Source organism: Harmonia axyridis, chromosome 3 (genome assembly GCF_914767665.1).
Source record: "Harmonia axyridis chromosome 3, icHarAxyr1.1, whole genome shotgun sequence".
NCBI classification, from domain to species: Eukaryota; Metazoa; Arthropoda; class Insecta; order Coleoptera; family Coccinellidae; genus Harmonia; species Harmonia axyridis.
This window is the reverse complement of record NC_059503.1, coordinates 1,926,904-1,944,438: the sequence shown is the minus strand read 5'-3', so window position 1 is coordinate 1,944,438 and position 17,535 is coordinate 1,926,904. Positions and strand designations below refer to the sequence as shown.

The following is a 17,535-nucleotide window of genomic DNA, read 5'->3' as shown; positions in this document are numbered from 1 at the left end:
AGTATCTTTCAGGCTGATATACTTGCAATTGAGAGATATATGGAAATAGAACTAGTAAGAAACATTCTGATAGTCAGGCTGTAATCAAAGCATTGAGCTCGCATATGTTCGTCTTATGTTGTCACTTCGTTCTCTATCTAGTGAAATTTTTCCAGTGATCCTTCCTAAGATCTCTATTTATCTGACCTCCAAGACTTTTCTGGTTGTTGCTGTATTTAGCCGAGTTTCTGCTGGGTATGTCATTATAGGTCTTACGACAGCTTTACATATTCGTACCTATTTGTTTTTCCATATTGTGTCATTCAAGCAACTAGCCTTCCTCAGTGCCTTGTTTTTCGTTCCCTCACATGGTATTGAAATTCTGAAGAAAACTCAATAAAATAGGCAAGAATAACAAGGTCTGTTGAGTCTGGGTTGAATTGAATAAAAAGAAGAGACCAACACGCCAGAAAATGAACACAAAAACCTTTCATTAGACCACAATTTTTCAATGGTATTGGCAAATGTACCTACAACAGAGAGTTTCAGTAGAAGAAAAAAACTGAAGGAGAAACACTCTGGCGGAATCTTCCTGGATTTGGATAATTCCAAAAAGTTTCTTGGAAACTTTTGATGCTGCGAGATCTAAGAAGTATCTGGATCTTAGCAAGAATATGCTACACCTTCTCACTGGATTCCTCACAAGGAATTGTTGCCTCAGGAAGAACCTCATGATAATTTCTCCAAAGGAAAACGACGAGTGCAGATTCTGCGGAGAGGAGGAAGGAACTCCGGATCACCAGGTGACAAAATGCCTCGCCATCACAAAAATGCTCTGGATAAGATTGCAGAAGTGAGGAAGTAACCTTCAAGAAGCCATCCTAGAACTCTGTAATTGAAGGGCGAGCTGTAGACTACGGCGACTAATAACGAGAACAACTTTGATGGGGTCACAACAGACCATAAATTCGCAACCCCCAGGTGACGATTTCTAATGGAGTCCCCGATCCAAGATGATCTTTTATATTTCCTCAACTCCTGCAAGAAAACACAAGAACAACATATTTCATAGAAAAACAATCCGAATGGAACCATTCTAACCCCACCAATACGACATATAAGCGTCCGCATCCTCGTTACAAGTTCCGACCTGACGAACATAAGAAAATTAATCGACAACCCATAAAACACCCGCGTGACACACCCCCAAAAGCTTACGACGCATTTACAGCCAATCAACACAATTGATAATCACGTAATCGTCGTGTCTGTTCGCTGTTTATCGCCGAGAACGTGGAACGCCGCATTAAACCGGAAAGAAAAAATAGTGTACCACGGTCCGTGACCGGAACCCATCAAAATCGTTTTAGTATCTTCACATCGGCACTGTCGTCATCGGTTATGACCGCCGGTCCCGGGCTAAGGCCCCTTTATTACGGAGTTATGACGTTATTTACTGTCGCGTAATACGTACGGGTCGTATACGGCAACTCGTTCCATCTATTGGCAGGGCTTCGCGTTTTATGGGACGATATAAATCCGATACGGGAGGTGAGAGGTGCACACGTGTAAATTGCAGGTGTATTAGCTCGGGTTTGACCAGGACTGGGGTTTGGAATAGTTTGGGAAAGGGTACAGTTGAAATCTGCGACGTTCAGGAAGCCCTGAAGATGCCTACCAAGGTTGTAGGCGGGTTTCTTTCGCCTATTACTTCAACAGATATGCTAGAACAACTATTTGATCAGCTATTTGATTTTTCGTGGTAACAATGGATCAAAAATCCTGAACAATATTTTTTCGGTGATCGATCCATCAGGCTTTCTCTGCCCCCTGACTGCGAGAATCAAGGGGGGCCCCGGTTATACGCAGAAACGACAACTGCGATTGTAGAAGTTGAATTTTAATTGGTCGTAAATCTGGCGAAATGATCGCACCTGAAATATCGCAATAACGCATAAACCGGGGAACGCGTGGAGAATTTATCGGGCAATAATGTCGGGACGAGATCAATGGGCAATCAACGTCAGGGAACAAAGGAACCCCTGTATTCCGACGCTACGCGCCCGCAGAGACGAAATACGCCCGGGCGCGGTCGATACCAAGCATCTGTCGTTGATACTATGCTGGATCAAAAATAACCGATTACCCCTATAATATAAACATCCAGCGATTCCCCCACAAAGGCGGCAGTTCATTCATAAATAATAATAATAACAATATAAATAATGCTATTTTCATATTTTTGAATGAATAACTCTATGGCATCCACGTTTACTTAGCAATATACGCAATATATATGCTTATATACGGATGCCCGTTTGCCCTCTCTGCACTATACCGTGTCAGTGCATTCCCAATTTTTGATCAATATATCTCTTGCATTTTCTACAGTTCAAGTTAAAATCTTCGTCGGCCCAGGAATTTCAGAAGGTGTAAACTGATATGAAGACATCTGCAGAGCTGAGGGAAAAAAGAATACAGAAATAATAGAGAAGTTCAAACCATATATACTTTTGTAAAACACTTCCGAGTCCGTATATTTCAATAAAGATGCGAGAAACCAATCGTTCGTCTGCTTGCTTTATGTATATAAGAAAATTAAACCGGCAGCAACATTAAAGAAAATGAAGAGCAAATACAAGAAAGATTTGAACAAAATTTCGTAACTTTGATAGGAACTAACTCTAACTGAGCAGTATATCGGACGCTAAAGATCGGGTCTTGAATACACAATGCTATGCTGAGGCAGTGACAGGGAGATCGGGATCAGAATCGGGAAAAGGCTGTCAGGGACGGGTAGTGAAATCCCTGCTTCAATTTCAGGGAGAAATTGTCACCAATAAGGCCCCCTTATTGGCAATATGATAAAGCGAATGAGCCTCAAAAATAATCGAAATGAAAATTGTAGGGAATTTTATAATATCATAATGAGCTTGAATGTCATTCTAATCGACAGTTCTAGACCGACAGTTCACCGGTATATGTAGGTACCATAGAGTAATAAACATAGATAGAGGGAGTATACGCAATTTTTACATGTCCCCAACATGGTTAGATTACGTTGTCGGATTGTGATATATTTTCAAATCCACAATTTTACTATATCGTTATGAATGTATGTTATATTGAATGAAATATATTTATTTGAGTGATTCCCGATGAAATATGCAAATTTGAATATTTGGAATCCGATATTTTTCCTAATTGTCGAATTTATAATAAGCAGAATTTTCATTATTTTCTGTATCTACCTGCTGAAATCCAAGGTTTGGCAACTTTTGTTCTCCTAGTGTCATCGGTTGTTTAACGTCGTTTGGCGCGCTTGGTGTTCGTTTTTTGAATTTCTGATATATTTATGTATTAATCTCAATATATTTTGAGTTAATATGAAATGTTGATTCACTATGGGACATAAGAAGTGCATCTTTGTGGAGAAACTCGCGAATTGAGTGAAATATCGTATAACTGATATGTTTTCATTTCCGCGCGCTTCATGTCAAATTTGATAGTTCATGTTGGAGACAAAATCAATTGATGAAACTGACGCCGTATGTTAGGCATTCATTTGTGTTTGAAAAATATTGAATGGTTGGATTCAAATTTTCTCGAGCGTTGTCGATTATTCAATGGGAATAATAGGACTGAATCCATCCCGATATCGTTGTGGGTTTGTCGATTGCGAGACAGCCGCGACAGGCCTAGTTGGCCGTCCCATCAAAATGGAAAATTAACGATGGCGCTCGGTTATTGAATTCGATTAAAATGTTTTCATATATTAGTCAACGTGCCTGATGAACTCGGTTTGATATTATTCATGATGATGAGGTATTCTGATCTGTTTGTGGCGGTAATATTGTTCCGCAACATGCCGGACGCGCATCAATATTCATACGGGATTACGTGCGTAATGAAAAACGCATGTGACAGACGTCGATACACGGGAAATTCATGGTTTCGAATTCGCTCCGCGGGAATCGCGGAAAATTTTATGTTTGAATGCGTCGACGGCGAAATCGGCGATTTTAGTTTGTTTTGTCTATCGATATTTGTCGATAGTGGAGTTTTTGAATGCGTTCTTTTTTTGGGCGCTCGTTGACCCAATTTTGCAAATTTTGAATTTGATCGAGATGAACATTCGCACTAGGATGAGGAATAAGAAATTTCACGTCAATCGCTGAACCAGAATTGGAGAAAATGGAAGAATACTAAGTATCGAAAAAAATTAATCATTATTTCTGTGAACTCAAAACTGAAGAAGTTGAGATTGCGGGTAATGATATCAAGCTGAATGTAAAATTTCAAGCTGATTACTTCATCTGAGCCACAGAAAATTCAAATAGAATATCGAAAAGAATTTCGTCGACGCTGGCAGGGTCAGGTAGCGATGATCACCCCAATTTCGGCTGAAATATTCTGATACAAAATTCGAATCATGATAGAGAGATATTTCTTTGTGGAATGTGCGTTGGTTTCCTGTAGAAAAAGGATAAATAATACCAAATTAGAATGCTTTGTCGTGTTTTGAACAAAATTGTTTCAAACTGAGTGATAAATGAAATTGTATTGAAGGAAGGTACTCTTATTCAATTTCTTTATGTCATGTAACCTCGATAGCGCCTATTTCGAAAACTGGAAGACCACGAAGTTTAAGCTTCGAACTTCTTCTTGTTAATAACTGCGTCAGAACCATAAAAAATTTAAGCACAATATCGAAAAAAAATAAGGAAAGCACTGAGGTGAAGTCAAGAGCTTTCGAATGCTAGTCATTCATGAGTCAATTGCCCTCTTAGAGACCACATATACCTATATAGTCCTTCGCATGAATGTAAGAGTGTTTCCCTTATTCTTTCCTTCATTTCTACTTTGATGATTGATTAATTTTTTGTTTTTTTTTTCAGAGGGACGCACTGAATTTGGAACCTACAAATGTAGCGCAATGTGTGTCCAAAGGAAAATCAGAGGTAAGTCACTTTTATAAGCAACTGATGAGGCAACTATCAACTTCAACACAAAATACCTACTGAACTTAATAAAACTTTTTCCAAAATAATTTATTCAAACCGTTTTTCAAATAACTTTCTGTCGGCTTTTTTGATCTGCCCTTATAAATAAGGGAATTAATCTAGAGAAACATAAAATTCTTAATGAATTGTATCCAAATAATGGTTGATAATTATAGTTGTAAATGTTCCAAAATTCAATTAATTGATTTCTGTAAATTCAGACGTTACTTTTACCTCCGTCTGTGAGCAGGAGTAAAAGTGCTTTTATCTACGTTTACTGATGAGGTAATTGTGAATTCTCCTTAGAGTAATAAACATAGATAGAGGGAGCATATGTTATTTTCAGTAAGAAAATTTTGAATAAAATAAAACGAAGTAATTTCCACTATATTAATATAATATAGTGGAAATTACTTCGTTTTATTTTATTTATAATGAATTTCCGCCAAGTAAGGACCGAATCCATTAAATAAAAGAAAATTTTGTCCTCAACATGAACTATCAAATTTGACATAAAGTGCGCGGGAATGCAAACATATCAGTGATACGATATTTCACTCAATTCGCGAGTTTCTCCACAAAGAACGCACTTCTTATGTCCCATAGTGAATCAACGTTTCACATCAACTCAAAATGTATTGAAATAAATATCTAAATATATCAAAAATGCGGAAAACAATTTTCAAGCGCTCCAAACAACGTGAAACAACCGATGACACTAGGAGAGCAAAAGCTGCCAAACCTTGGATTTCAGCAGGTAGATACAGAAAATAATAAATATTCTGCTTATTATAAATTCGACAAATAGGTGAAATATCGCATTCCAAATATTAAAATTTGCATATTTAATCGGGAATCACTCAAATAAATATATCTCATCTAATATAATATACATTCATAACGATATAGTAAAATTGTAGATTTGAAAATATATCACAATCCGACAACGTAATCTAACCATGTTGGGGACATGTAAAAATCGCGTATACCCCCTCTATCTATGTTTATTTCTCCATGGAATTCTCTGAAACATCGTGAAAAACGTCAGAATTGACACTCAAAACGAAATTTTGTCAATAATACTCAAACTTAAACTCCCAAAATGAAATATTGGCTAAAATAAACAACAAAACTATCTCATAGCTTTTTTCCGGTGCAGTGTACTGTCTCGCAGCGACCGGATTTAACCTTAGCCGCCCATAAAATATTAACGGGTCGACATCGTCTCCGTCGGGCGGGCCCCAGGTGGTCCTCTGCGGTTTGTAACGCGATTAAGGGTCGCGGTAATGGAATAATACAGTATGCGGGACGTTTCGGTCGAACGGAGACGACGTCTTCAGCGCAAAGGTCGGGAATTGTCGGAGACACGGTGTACGTGTCGTGTGCGAGGCGTAAACGGAAGATGAGGGGTGTCGGAGGTTATTGTCGACCTGGACGGAATCGCAATCGAATTGTTCCGACCGGAAATAACAGGTTGATACGTGACAGTTGAAGGTAGGAAATTTCAGAAAGTTTTCTAGTCGAATTCTCAGTCGATCCATATGGATAATTTGATTATAAAGGGGTTTCCAATGAGAGTTTTTATTTTGATATTAAATGAAAGGAAAATATGAAAATTCACCTCCAGCAACGTGAAAATTAGAAGAGATACAAGCCATACTGATATAATTAATCATAGTGTAGAAACATTTGCAAATTTCACACTATGCTTTATTATTCCTTTTTTCGCTGCAAAACGTTTTAAAACGCGACAAAAAAACAAAATAATTATAAATGAAAAACAAATCAATGAATAACATGCGGCAGGATTTGAACCAGAAGTCATGCATTTCGAAATCAAAATGAAAATTCCAAAAATTTAAAACTGTAAAACTTTACTAATAAGAGATTTCATTTTGATCTTGAAAAAAAACGAGTATATTTTAAGAGAAATCAATGGATGCTTATTTCATTGTAAAGGGGAAGGTATGCCATATGACCAATTGGGCGACACTGCTATGGTTGCAGCACCTTATCCTTTTGATAAAATTTTCCATGACCAATTCGCGCATTTCCAGCTGTATGTCCTCGAATATTTCCCTCCTGTCAAAAATTCAATGTATATGGAGAACAATTATCGAAAATTACATCGATAATTGCATTGTTGGAAGCGAAACAGCACTGCGATAATTGTTCTGTTCATAGATGCATAGTTTCTATGCATCTTACACAGTTCGAATCTATGGCAATTAAATTTAAATCAGTTTGACAAGTTATGTAACAGTTTATTCGGGAAATATTCTCCCGAATTACACTCGTGCATCAAAATGACCGGATAATTTCGCATTCCAGCGTGTTTTCTTTGAAAAACTGCATTCGGTCATTTTCATGACAACACGCTGTCATGCAAAATTATCGGTTATTTTGATGCACTTTCAAAGTTCAATAAACACAAATATAAAAAACTAATACAAAAAAGTCCAAACTATTAGATACACACAGAACGAATTTAGTCTGACTCATCAACAATTCTGTAGGTTTACGTTATCTGAATTTAATGATTTCCTAGTCTTTACATGAATTTTTATGGCCTTCGTTTCAATTTCCCTAAGGTGAATGATGGTTTATTTACACTTTTCGTTCCTACATTCCCCTAAGAGCCCATAAAACGATTAGCGGGATCGGTGCGTGTCCAACTGGTCAAGCGATTTTCTTCTTCTTCCTTTCGAACGGCCTAAGTAAAACTATAGATAACGCTAACGAATCTCATGAAGATTAAACCGGAATTGCCTCGCTACCGTGCGGAACGTTCGTTCAGCCCGTTCTTCGCCTCATTCGAATTCCAAAAACCTATAGAAAATCCGATTCACCATAAAATATTCCCAAGCCCCAACGCAATTACACGCCTTCACCTCCACAGCGCGCCAATATTGATATTCCCGCAGCCACTTCCGAATTTCGATTTCGCGAATCGCCATCTTGTTTAGTTGTTATTCGACGCAAAAACGGCGGACGCGCGCGCCCCGCATGCTAAAACGGCGACGCGCGGAAACTTCGCCGCACGTCGCGTCACGTAGCCCCGTAAAAATTGCATTTTAAATTATGACCGAAAGTGGGGGGGTTGGCGCGTCTGCCTTTTACCAACCCCTCCCGTTCTACTACACTGGACAACAAGTGACAAGACCGCGTTTTTGAGGTTCGCACGCCTGATTATGACAGTTGGATGACAGTTGAATTGTTAGGTTAGGTCTAGTAGCATTACTGCGTCCTTGCTGTGAGGAACTGGATGCTGTCATTCCATTCAAAAGTCTTTTGTGAATTTGATGCACTCATAAGAAATACAAAACATCGTTAACTTCAAACAATGCAGCATAGTTTGGATAAATCTCAATATAAGCAGAGATTACGTGAACGGAGCATCATACATTTCAAAGTATAATACAGGAGCACAGAAAAAACCTCAGCAAGTATTCTGTCTCTCCATATAGGTGTAGTGATTGGTTTGTGTATTTGTTCAAATAATAAGCTGACATATTTATATTAGAAAGGGTACCTTCTTCAACCTAACAAAATCTTCTCCATCCTCTCTCTTCACCAACCGTTGACTACTTTATAATTGAATCTGAAAACAAAAAAGAAAAGAACCTAAAAGGAGTAATAAATATTAGTTTTCATTATGTATATTGATTTAAACTTAGCGACCTATTCTGAAAAAGAATCTGAAACTGAATAGGTAGCTTAGAAACCACTATGGAATTTGTAAAGTGGACAACTATTCACCAAGTGGTCAATGGTTTCTTTTACGCCACAGTCACATAGTGAGCTTTCAATATACTGCCATTTCAAGAGCATACCATTACAACGACCATGACCAGTCCTTAGTCGATTTAAAGTACACATAACTTCTCCAGGACTATTGAAATCTGGTACTTTCTCTTAAGGATCAACGATTAGACTTTTATTGAAGACATTACAAGAATTCCATTCCTAAGGTCTACTTTTCTTGTCACTTTCATTCGATCGAAGGAAAGTATTGATCCACAAAGGTGTAAGTGACTTAAATATGGCAGTTCTAGTATCTGGGTAAAAATTAATACTGTCTTTGGAAATCCCGTATAACAATTTTAGGTTTCGACACAAACAAACAAGTCTTTCAACAAAACCATACGCAAGAAGAGCTATGATAGATCACTGAATCAACTCCATCTCCGAGACAGCGTCACTGTTTGCTCTCTTAGCAGCCTAGGATGCGTTTCCAAATGGAACCATGGTGCATCGCGTGTCCGTCCGTCCGTGTTTCAACGTTTGAATTAGCAGAAGTGGACGTCGAAACCCATCCAATCCCGAATGCGACTACAATGGCCCTTCGAATACATTTGCGATACGCTTTTGAATAGAGTGGCAACATTTATGGCGTGAGGTCTGTTCGTAATGTGGGTCAATCAGGAAGGGGGCTGTGTCGGTATGATGTGGGAGTTTGGGAGGGGGATGCAAGTATTGTAAGTCGACAGGTGGATGTCACTGGTATTCAGTGGTTGTCTTTTTTTCTATGTGGCGGAGCAGGAATATCTATGAAGCTCTGGATGGCATGTTCAAAAATGCAAGTCTTATTGTCCTTACTCTTTGACTTATTCAGCAATTTGGGCTGAAATTCACAATATTAAAAAAAACAATTTTCTAATTTAGGTTGAGTTTGTTTATAGTTGGAACCTTCTAATGTCAGCATCGGCTTTCTGTTTCAAAATATCTTGGTTCAAACCCTCGTAGAACAAACATTGCAGTGTCATCGGCCAATACAGTACCTCTTAGCTACAGTTGGGTTCAACAATGGGAGTAGGACAATAGAAAAACCCTCTGGAGGAACACTCCAGGTCTTGCTCAGGCAAAGACATTTGTGGTTTTTTCATCGACCTGTACCAGGAAGCTGCTGAAGCTACCACGAGCTGAGCTTCGGTTAATGGTGGGACTGCAGACAGGACACTGTCGGTGCAAATACCTTCTGTACCGAATGGGTAAGTCAGCAGATGAGATCTGCAGACTCTGTAGAAAGGAAGTAGGGGCTGACTGGTCTAAGAACAACTCACAGAGGAAAGTCAGTTCTGGATACTCATGATGTAATAGCAAAGGCTTTTAAGGATGTCGTCGGTTTCATTAAACGTATCGACAGACTCCCTGGGTTTGTATGATTAGGTTGGATTAAGAACAAAATATCAAATTGTTCGCAGTTCCCGGAAGGCTTACAGAGCTGCAATGACTCCATTATTCAGTGAGTAATAATAATAAGCCCACAGTTTCGAGATCTTCTGTAAGAAGAACATTTGCTGTAGCTTCAAAGTCATAAGGTTCGATCTTGTATTATGATAAATACTCCAGAGTTCAGTTCCATAATCTTTCAATTAACAGAATTCCTTATAATACCCGAATTTCAAACTACCCTCTCCCAATCATCCCAACATCTTCCACATCAACTCCAGAAGGCCAACTTCAACACTCCTAACGAAGCGGTCCTCAAACAAAGCCCACGCACTCCCGAAAGTAGCGTCATCCGACTCGCAGTTTCCGGGAATTAGGGAAGCAGGAGAACAACCAGCCTTCCTGCGAACCATTCCATTGTTCCAGCCGCCCCTCGACGGATGACGTCTGATTTGACTACCAAATGAGCTCGCGGCAGGAGTTAAATTAATTTCAATTTGGACTTCGCACTCTTCACTCCAAATGGGAATTAGCAAATAACAATATTTTGGGTTGCGGGAATATGCAAATCGGGGTTCGATTGGTCGACGGCGGCTATGACTGATCGCGGGGACCGGAGGGAGTGGAGGGGGTCTGTGTAGAAGGAAAGGGGGGTGCGGTTGTGAGCAGATCTTGGTAATCGGGTAAAGCACCTCGGTTTTGACCCTTGGGTTTTGGCGCGTCGTTTGTTTGGGGTTGATGAATGGTGGCTTTTTGACCGGGATGGGTTTTTAGGATCTATTGGCAAGAGTCTGGTTGATTAGCACCGTGTTCGACTATTATTTGACATGAGTTTCCCTTTCCGGGGATAACTTTCTCCATTGAAAGATCTAACATTTGCATATATTCACCAAAAAAAATGCCTGTTTTAAGGGGAGTCAGGTAACACAGTTTCTTTGAGAAATGTGGCGATTCAAGATGATGGATTCGGATATTTTATTTTTCTTCTTGAACTGGATTTCCCAACTTCGATTCTTCACATCACAAATTTATCCCAACAGCACATCAGTTTTGCAAACTGTGACTGCAGAATTTTTACCATTTTTGTAGTTAATTTCAACAGTTTCACTGCTTTGTTGAAGAGTATATCGTTTCATTTCTAGTAATGACGTAAGTTTCACTTGTCAAATATCAAAATATGACAGCTCCAAAACTGACAGCGGGCTATTCAAAATAAAACTTACTCTAAAGTCAAATGAATATATTATTATTATTTCGTCACATCAACGCAATTTATAGTCGAAATCTTGTCTGGTCCTTCGAGCCGGATAGATCCTCCATAGCTCGTCTGCCTCATGCACCCCCTCCCTCTCCAAACTCCCCGACCTCTCGTTAAAAACCAAATGAAATCCCCCGAGGCGTCACGTGCGCCTCGACGTCTTGTATGAAATTCAGAATCTCGTCAAGAGCTGCAATTCCGGGCCGAGATGGTCGCGACTTGTCAGCCCGAACGGCCGAGATAGCGGGGCGGGACGCGCAATAAAACGTCACGTAGCCCGTACGACGTCATAAACATTTAATCCGAAATTTAACAATTCCCGAAGTTGATGGAAAACTGCCGGCAGTTTGTTCCGTCGCGGCGCAAAGTCGTAAAAACACGGGAATTATGCTTATCAATACGCGAGACAAAGCGCTCGTTGCGAGAGCGCCCTTAAATACCTGGGGAAGCGGCGTTGCCAGACTGATACCTATTAAAGTGACATAAGATTCGAACTTTTCAATATTCACTCGAATGGAATAGTTAGGAGTTATCCAATTGTAATGATACGCTGTGTATTATTTTTTGACATTTCTTATGTCATTTGTGTTCTGTAGGTTGTCATTTAATCATGGAGAGAGAGACGCTCCAACAGAGTTCAGAAAGAGTTGAATCGTTTATCAGAATTAGTACTCATTTTTGAATGTTTCTTTTCCTTTCTTTTCAAATTGTATTCGTCCACTCCTGAACATGTCTCTCTATCTTGAACTACGTTATTTATCCAACTCTTAACAGCCAGATTCCATTGTGAATAGTGAGAGAAATTTGGGAAAATCTCGAGGACGTTTTTCTTTAGTCACTATTCGTCGTATTGTAGATAAATTTGAAAGTAGTGCTAATTACGGATCAGTACTTGATACTGGTACTCTTGTATTGTGAAAAAATTCAATAGAATTAGTCTACAATACGATGAATAGTGAGTCGATTACCTGAATAATGTCATTCATGAATTTTTCTTAAATTTTTCTCAAATGATCACTGATTTGATAAAAAAATTCAAAACTTCCTGAAGGCTTTTGAAGCGTTAATCTTTCTAAGACTGAAAGGTATAACCTAGTAATAAACATAGATACAGGGAGCATATGTCATTTTCAGTGAGAAAATTTTGTCCCCAACATGAACTATCAAATTTGACATGAAGCGCGCGGAAATGAAAACATATCAGTGATACGATATTTCACTCAATTCGCGAGTTGCGCATGCAAAGAGCGCACTTCTTATGTCCCATAGTGAATCAACGTTTCATATCAACTCAAAATATATTGAAATGAATACCTAAATATATCAGAAATTCCGAAAACAAACTTCAAGCGCGCCAAACGACGGGAAACAACCGATGACACTAGGAGAGCTAAAGTTGCCAAACCTTGGATTTCAGCTGGTAGATACAGAAAATAATAAATATTTCGCTTATTATAAATCCGACAATAAGGAAAAATATCGGATTCCAAATATTCAAATTTGCATATTTAATCGGGAATCACTCAAATAAATATATTTCATTCAATATAATATACATTCATTACGATAGAGTAAAATTGTGGATTTGAAAATGGATCACAATTCGACAACGTAATCTAACCATGTGAAAATTACGTATAATCTCTCTATCTATGTTCATTATTCTATGGTGTTAATTTACACTTACACACATCTTAAATTTTTCAAACGCAAAATCCGTTGTTCTCTCATGAGAACACGAAGCAAGGCAACACCGCGCCTCAGACTCGTAAAGACCCGACTAGATTTCAGAGTGTCGGCGTCGCGGAAATATTGAAGTATTAAATCTCGAAAATTGTAAGGTATCGTTGGTACGTCTGAATTGGCCCGCGGTAGGATTGTCGGTGAGCATTCTGAAACCACTTACCTCCGCTCCGCAGTTTCCTCAAACGGCGCTTATGCACTTGTTCAGCTACTCTCCGCCATTTGCCAATTAACAATGGACTTTTTACGGTGCTTTTCGAGGGATCCCCGCTGTTTATGGAGCTATGGCGTAGATGACTCTTTGTTCGAGAGGCTTACCTCTTTTATTTCAGCTGCTTTGGCGTCCCTGGTACCGGTTACCCCACCCCTCGAACAATATTCGATGGTTCAAAATGGTGCAAGGAGTTCAAAAAGGTTAGGTTAGGTTAAGTTAGGTTATGGGAGAGTTGTTCATACTAAGGTATCCTCAGAGGTATTTCAAAGCTACAATTTCCCCCTATTTCTTGAGTATTGTGCATTTCAAGAGAGTTTTTAATTTCAATTGAGACCTCACTTCGAAGAAGAAACATTTTCGTATGTTATCAATTTTTACGTATACTTTCTGAAATAATGTACTGATCGCCCAACTACACGCATTTTTGTGATCAACATAGTCGAATCAATCAATAAAATGATATAATATTCCCATGGAGCAACTTTTATTTTTTTCTATTTTCCAAGGGAAAATTTTACCAAAATTTTTCGACAAAAAATTTTTCAGGTGAGATCGAAATACGACTAATCAGAGATCTTCAGTTTCGGCACCGCTCACCGATTCTTCGTAGAGCTCACGGTTTTTTGCCTTCAGATTATTGAAGCATAAGCTTCAATAATCTGCCCGAAGCATAACATCCAAAAATTTCAGTCTGAAAAACGCGAAGAAAATCCTTTTACCAGTTTTCCGCGATCTCCACAAATCGAACGATCTCACCAGTCGAGGAGTTTTCTCGCAGGAAAAATCCCAGTCGGCAATTACCGTTTCTCCAACCCCCTCCACATCGGCTCCTAACGATATCTCCGAGTAATTAGTAGATTGAGAATTTTCGCCAAGTGGAATTTTTAATGAGGAATTACATTCGAACCGAGTCTCTCCCACTCCTAACGACCCCGGTCGAAATGGCCGCTCAAAGGGAAACTTTTCTCACTATCGGCTTCATTAAATATTCATGGTTATTTTGTTGAGCTCGTCGCCTGTACTCGATTCAATAGATTCTCTCCGTTTTTCGTCACTTCCGAAATAACTTTTAGGTTATTTCGCCACGTCGTCTGATTCCTCTTCTGTGCGCTCAGATATTTTACGCTTTTTTTTTATTTCGGGTCGACTGAGGTTGCTTGTTGCGGGTTCGAATCTGCATAATGGAGGTTTTTTGAAGTCGTATACGACTCTTTGTTTTTTGAGTGCTGAACTTGGGGAGATGATCGAACTATTTGCTACTGTTGGCATTCAGTTTGAATGCAATTCGAAATTTTTATTTGATAACGGGTGTTTTTTTTCGAGGTATATAACTTTAAGTTGGCATTACTGTTCAAGCTGGCTACCGATTTAACAGCTGTCAAGTGATTTATTATTAGTTTGGTTTGGCAATTCATCATGAATAGACTCACGCCTAAACAACGCTTGCAAATAGTGCAATTTTATTTCGAAAATAATGGTTCTGTGCATTTTATTTTGTATAGCGATGAAGCGCACTTCTGGTTGAATGGCTACGTCAACAAAGAAAACTGCCGCATTTGGAGTGAAGTTTATCCTCAAGTGTATGTCGAAACACCGTTACATCCAGAAAAACTGACTGTTTGGTGCGCTTTATGGACTGGTGGAATCATTGGCCGTACTTCTTCAAAAACGATGATGGTCAGAACGTTACAGTCAATGGTGATCGGTATAGAGCCATGATTACTAACTTTTTCATTCCTGAATTGAACAACCATGATGTCCAGGAGCTGTGGTTCCAACACGACGGCGCAACATGTCACACAGCTCGTGCCACAATCGATTTATTGAAGGACACGTTTGGTGACCACCTAATTTCACGTTTTGGACCTGTGAATTGGCCTCCAAGATCTTGTGATTTAACACCGCTAGACTTCTTTCTGTGGGGCTATGTAAAGTCATTGGTCTATGCGGATAAGCCACAAACATTTGGTATACAACATACGCCGTGTTATTGCCGATATGTGGCCACAAATGTAGGAAAAAGTCATCGAAAATTGGACGTCCAGATTGGACCACATCCGAGCCAGCCGTGGCGGTCATATGCCAGAAATCATATTTAAAATGTAATGCCACAAGATTATCTTGCGGATAAATGAAATTCATGTCAATCGAATAATCCATCGTTGTTTTATTGCAATTTGAAGTTCTATAGCTCTAAAAAAACACCCTTTAAAACAATAAAGATTCTATTTCCCAAAGTTTCACCGACCTGCGGATATTTTTCCTGTCCCTAAACGAATCTGGATAACGCACAAAGTTACCCAGTTACCCAGCGTAAAGCGGCATTTTCACGTGCCGTTTTTCGCGTGAAGGGACGCGTGAAACCCAAACGCGCGTCTGTTCGTCCGTCCGTGCCGGCGTGTTTTCGTCAGTAGACGATAACAGGGTTATCGCATCGGTCGACATGGTCCTGATTCGGTTATCGTCATGCTGAAACATGCCGAGCGTGAGTTTTTACCATTTCAAATTGAATATGTCGGTTGGTGAAGCTCATACGGGTGTGTTTCACCTTTCACCGATAACCGTTTGTTGGCAATTAACAACAGGACTAGAGTTGCGCAGATTTTATCGAATTAATTTTTTCGGGCGATGTATGTATGCGAGGTGAACAGGTTGAACATATCACAGAAAAAAAGAGGAGAGCACTGACGTTAGCATCGGATTTGGGACACACTGTACAATGTAAAATGACAAAATAACAATAAGTAGAAGCCAACTTGAGTAAAAGTGTCTTACCGTTACTCAGTATGAAATTTTCATTGTATAAAACTTTTTGACAACTTTTTAATAACGGTTGCCCCTCTCAATATAGAGGGTGTTTTTTTTAGAGCTATAGAACTTTAAATTGCAATAAAACAACGATGGATTATTCGATTGACATGAATTTTATTTATCCGCAAGATAATCTTGTGGCATTACATTTTGAATTTGATTTCTGGCGTATGACCGCCACGGCTGGCTCGGATGTAGTGCAATCTAGACGTCCAATTTTCGATGACTTTTTCCAACATTTGTGGCCGTATATCGGCAATAACACGGCGAATGTTGTCTTCCAAATGATTAAGGGTTTGTGGCTTATCCGCATAGACCAATGACTTTACATAGCCCCACAGAAAGTAGTCTAGCGGTGTTAAATCACAAGATCTTGGAGGCCAATTCACAGGTCCAAAACGTGAAATTAGACGGTCACCATACGTGTCGTTCAATAAATCGATTGTGGCACGAGCTGTGTGACATGTTGCGCCGTCTTGTTGGAACCACAGCTCCTGAACATCATGGTTGTTCAATTCAGGAATGAAAAAGTTAGTAATCATGGCTCTTTACCGATCACCATTGACTGTAACGTTCTGGCCATCATCGTTTTTGAAGAAGTACGGACCAATGATTCCACCAGCCCATAGAGCGCACCAAACAGTCAGTTTTTCTGGATGTTACGGTGTTTCGACATACACTTGAGCATTAGCTTCACTACAAATGGGGCACTTTTGTTTGTTGACGTAGTTATTCAACCAGAAGTGCGCTTCATCGCTAAACAAAATAAAATGGACGTAGTGCGCGATACGTATTCCGCACAGAACCATTATTTTCGAAATAAAATTGCACTATTTGCAAGCATTGTTCAGGCGTGAGTCCATTCATGATGAATTGCCAAACCAAACTGAAAATAAATCACTTGACAGCTGTTAAATCGGTCGCCATCTTGAACAGTAATGCCAACTTAAAGTTATATACCTCGAAAAAAATACCCGTTATTACCCTTTATGTCTCAAAAACTGGTCCTAGCAAAACCAATACTGTTTGATATTTTAATAGTTCACTCGAACTAACAATACAAACGAGAATGTCAGAGTAAACCCATTTTAAAATAACCACACTGTCGTCTATGGAATCTTTATTGTTTCTCCTTTCGATGTCGGAAGATATCGGGAGTGATCGGAAAGCCACAACCAATGTAGGCAGTTCCTTGTGGTTTGTTACACCTTCTGAAGTTGGCCGTAATCAGACGTTAAAGGATTGTATGCACTATAGGTTCAGCCTTAGGTTATTCTGACCCTCGGCATAAGAAAAAATCTGCATTTTATACAGTTTCATTATTACCTTTATCTCGTAAATTACCTAAACTCATT

The 17,535-nt window shown here is 39.2% G+C and overlaps 1 protein-coding gene across 2 annotated transcripts in view; it reads left to right on the top strand.

Annotated features, from left to right (window-relative positions):
* Positions 1–17,535, top strand: part of LOC123676982 (semaphorin-2A) — a 605,612-nt gene that overhangs the window by 539,677 nt on the left and 48,400 nt on the right. For both annotated transcript variants that reach the window (XM_045613352.1, XM_045613351.1), the window contains one exon: positions 4,878–4,940. In XM_045613352.1, the coding sequence (XP_045469308.1) occupies positions 4,878–4,940 (63 nt within the window). The remainder of the gene's footprint in view (positions 1–4,877; positions 4,941–17,535) is intronic.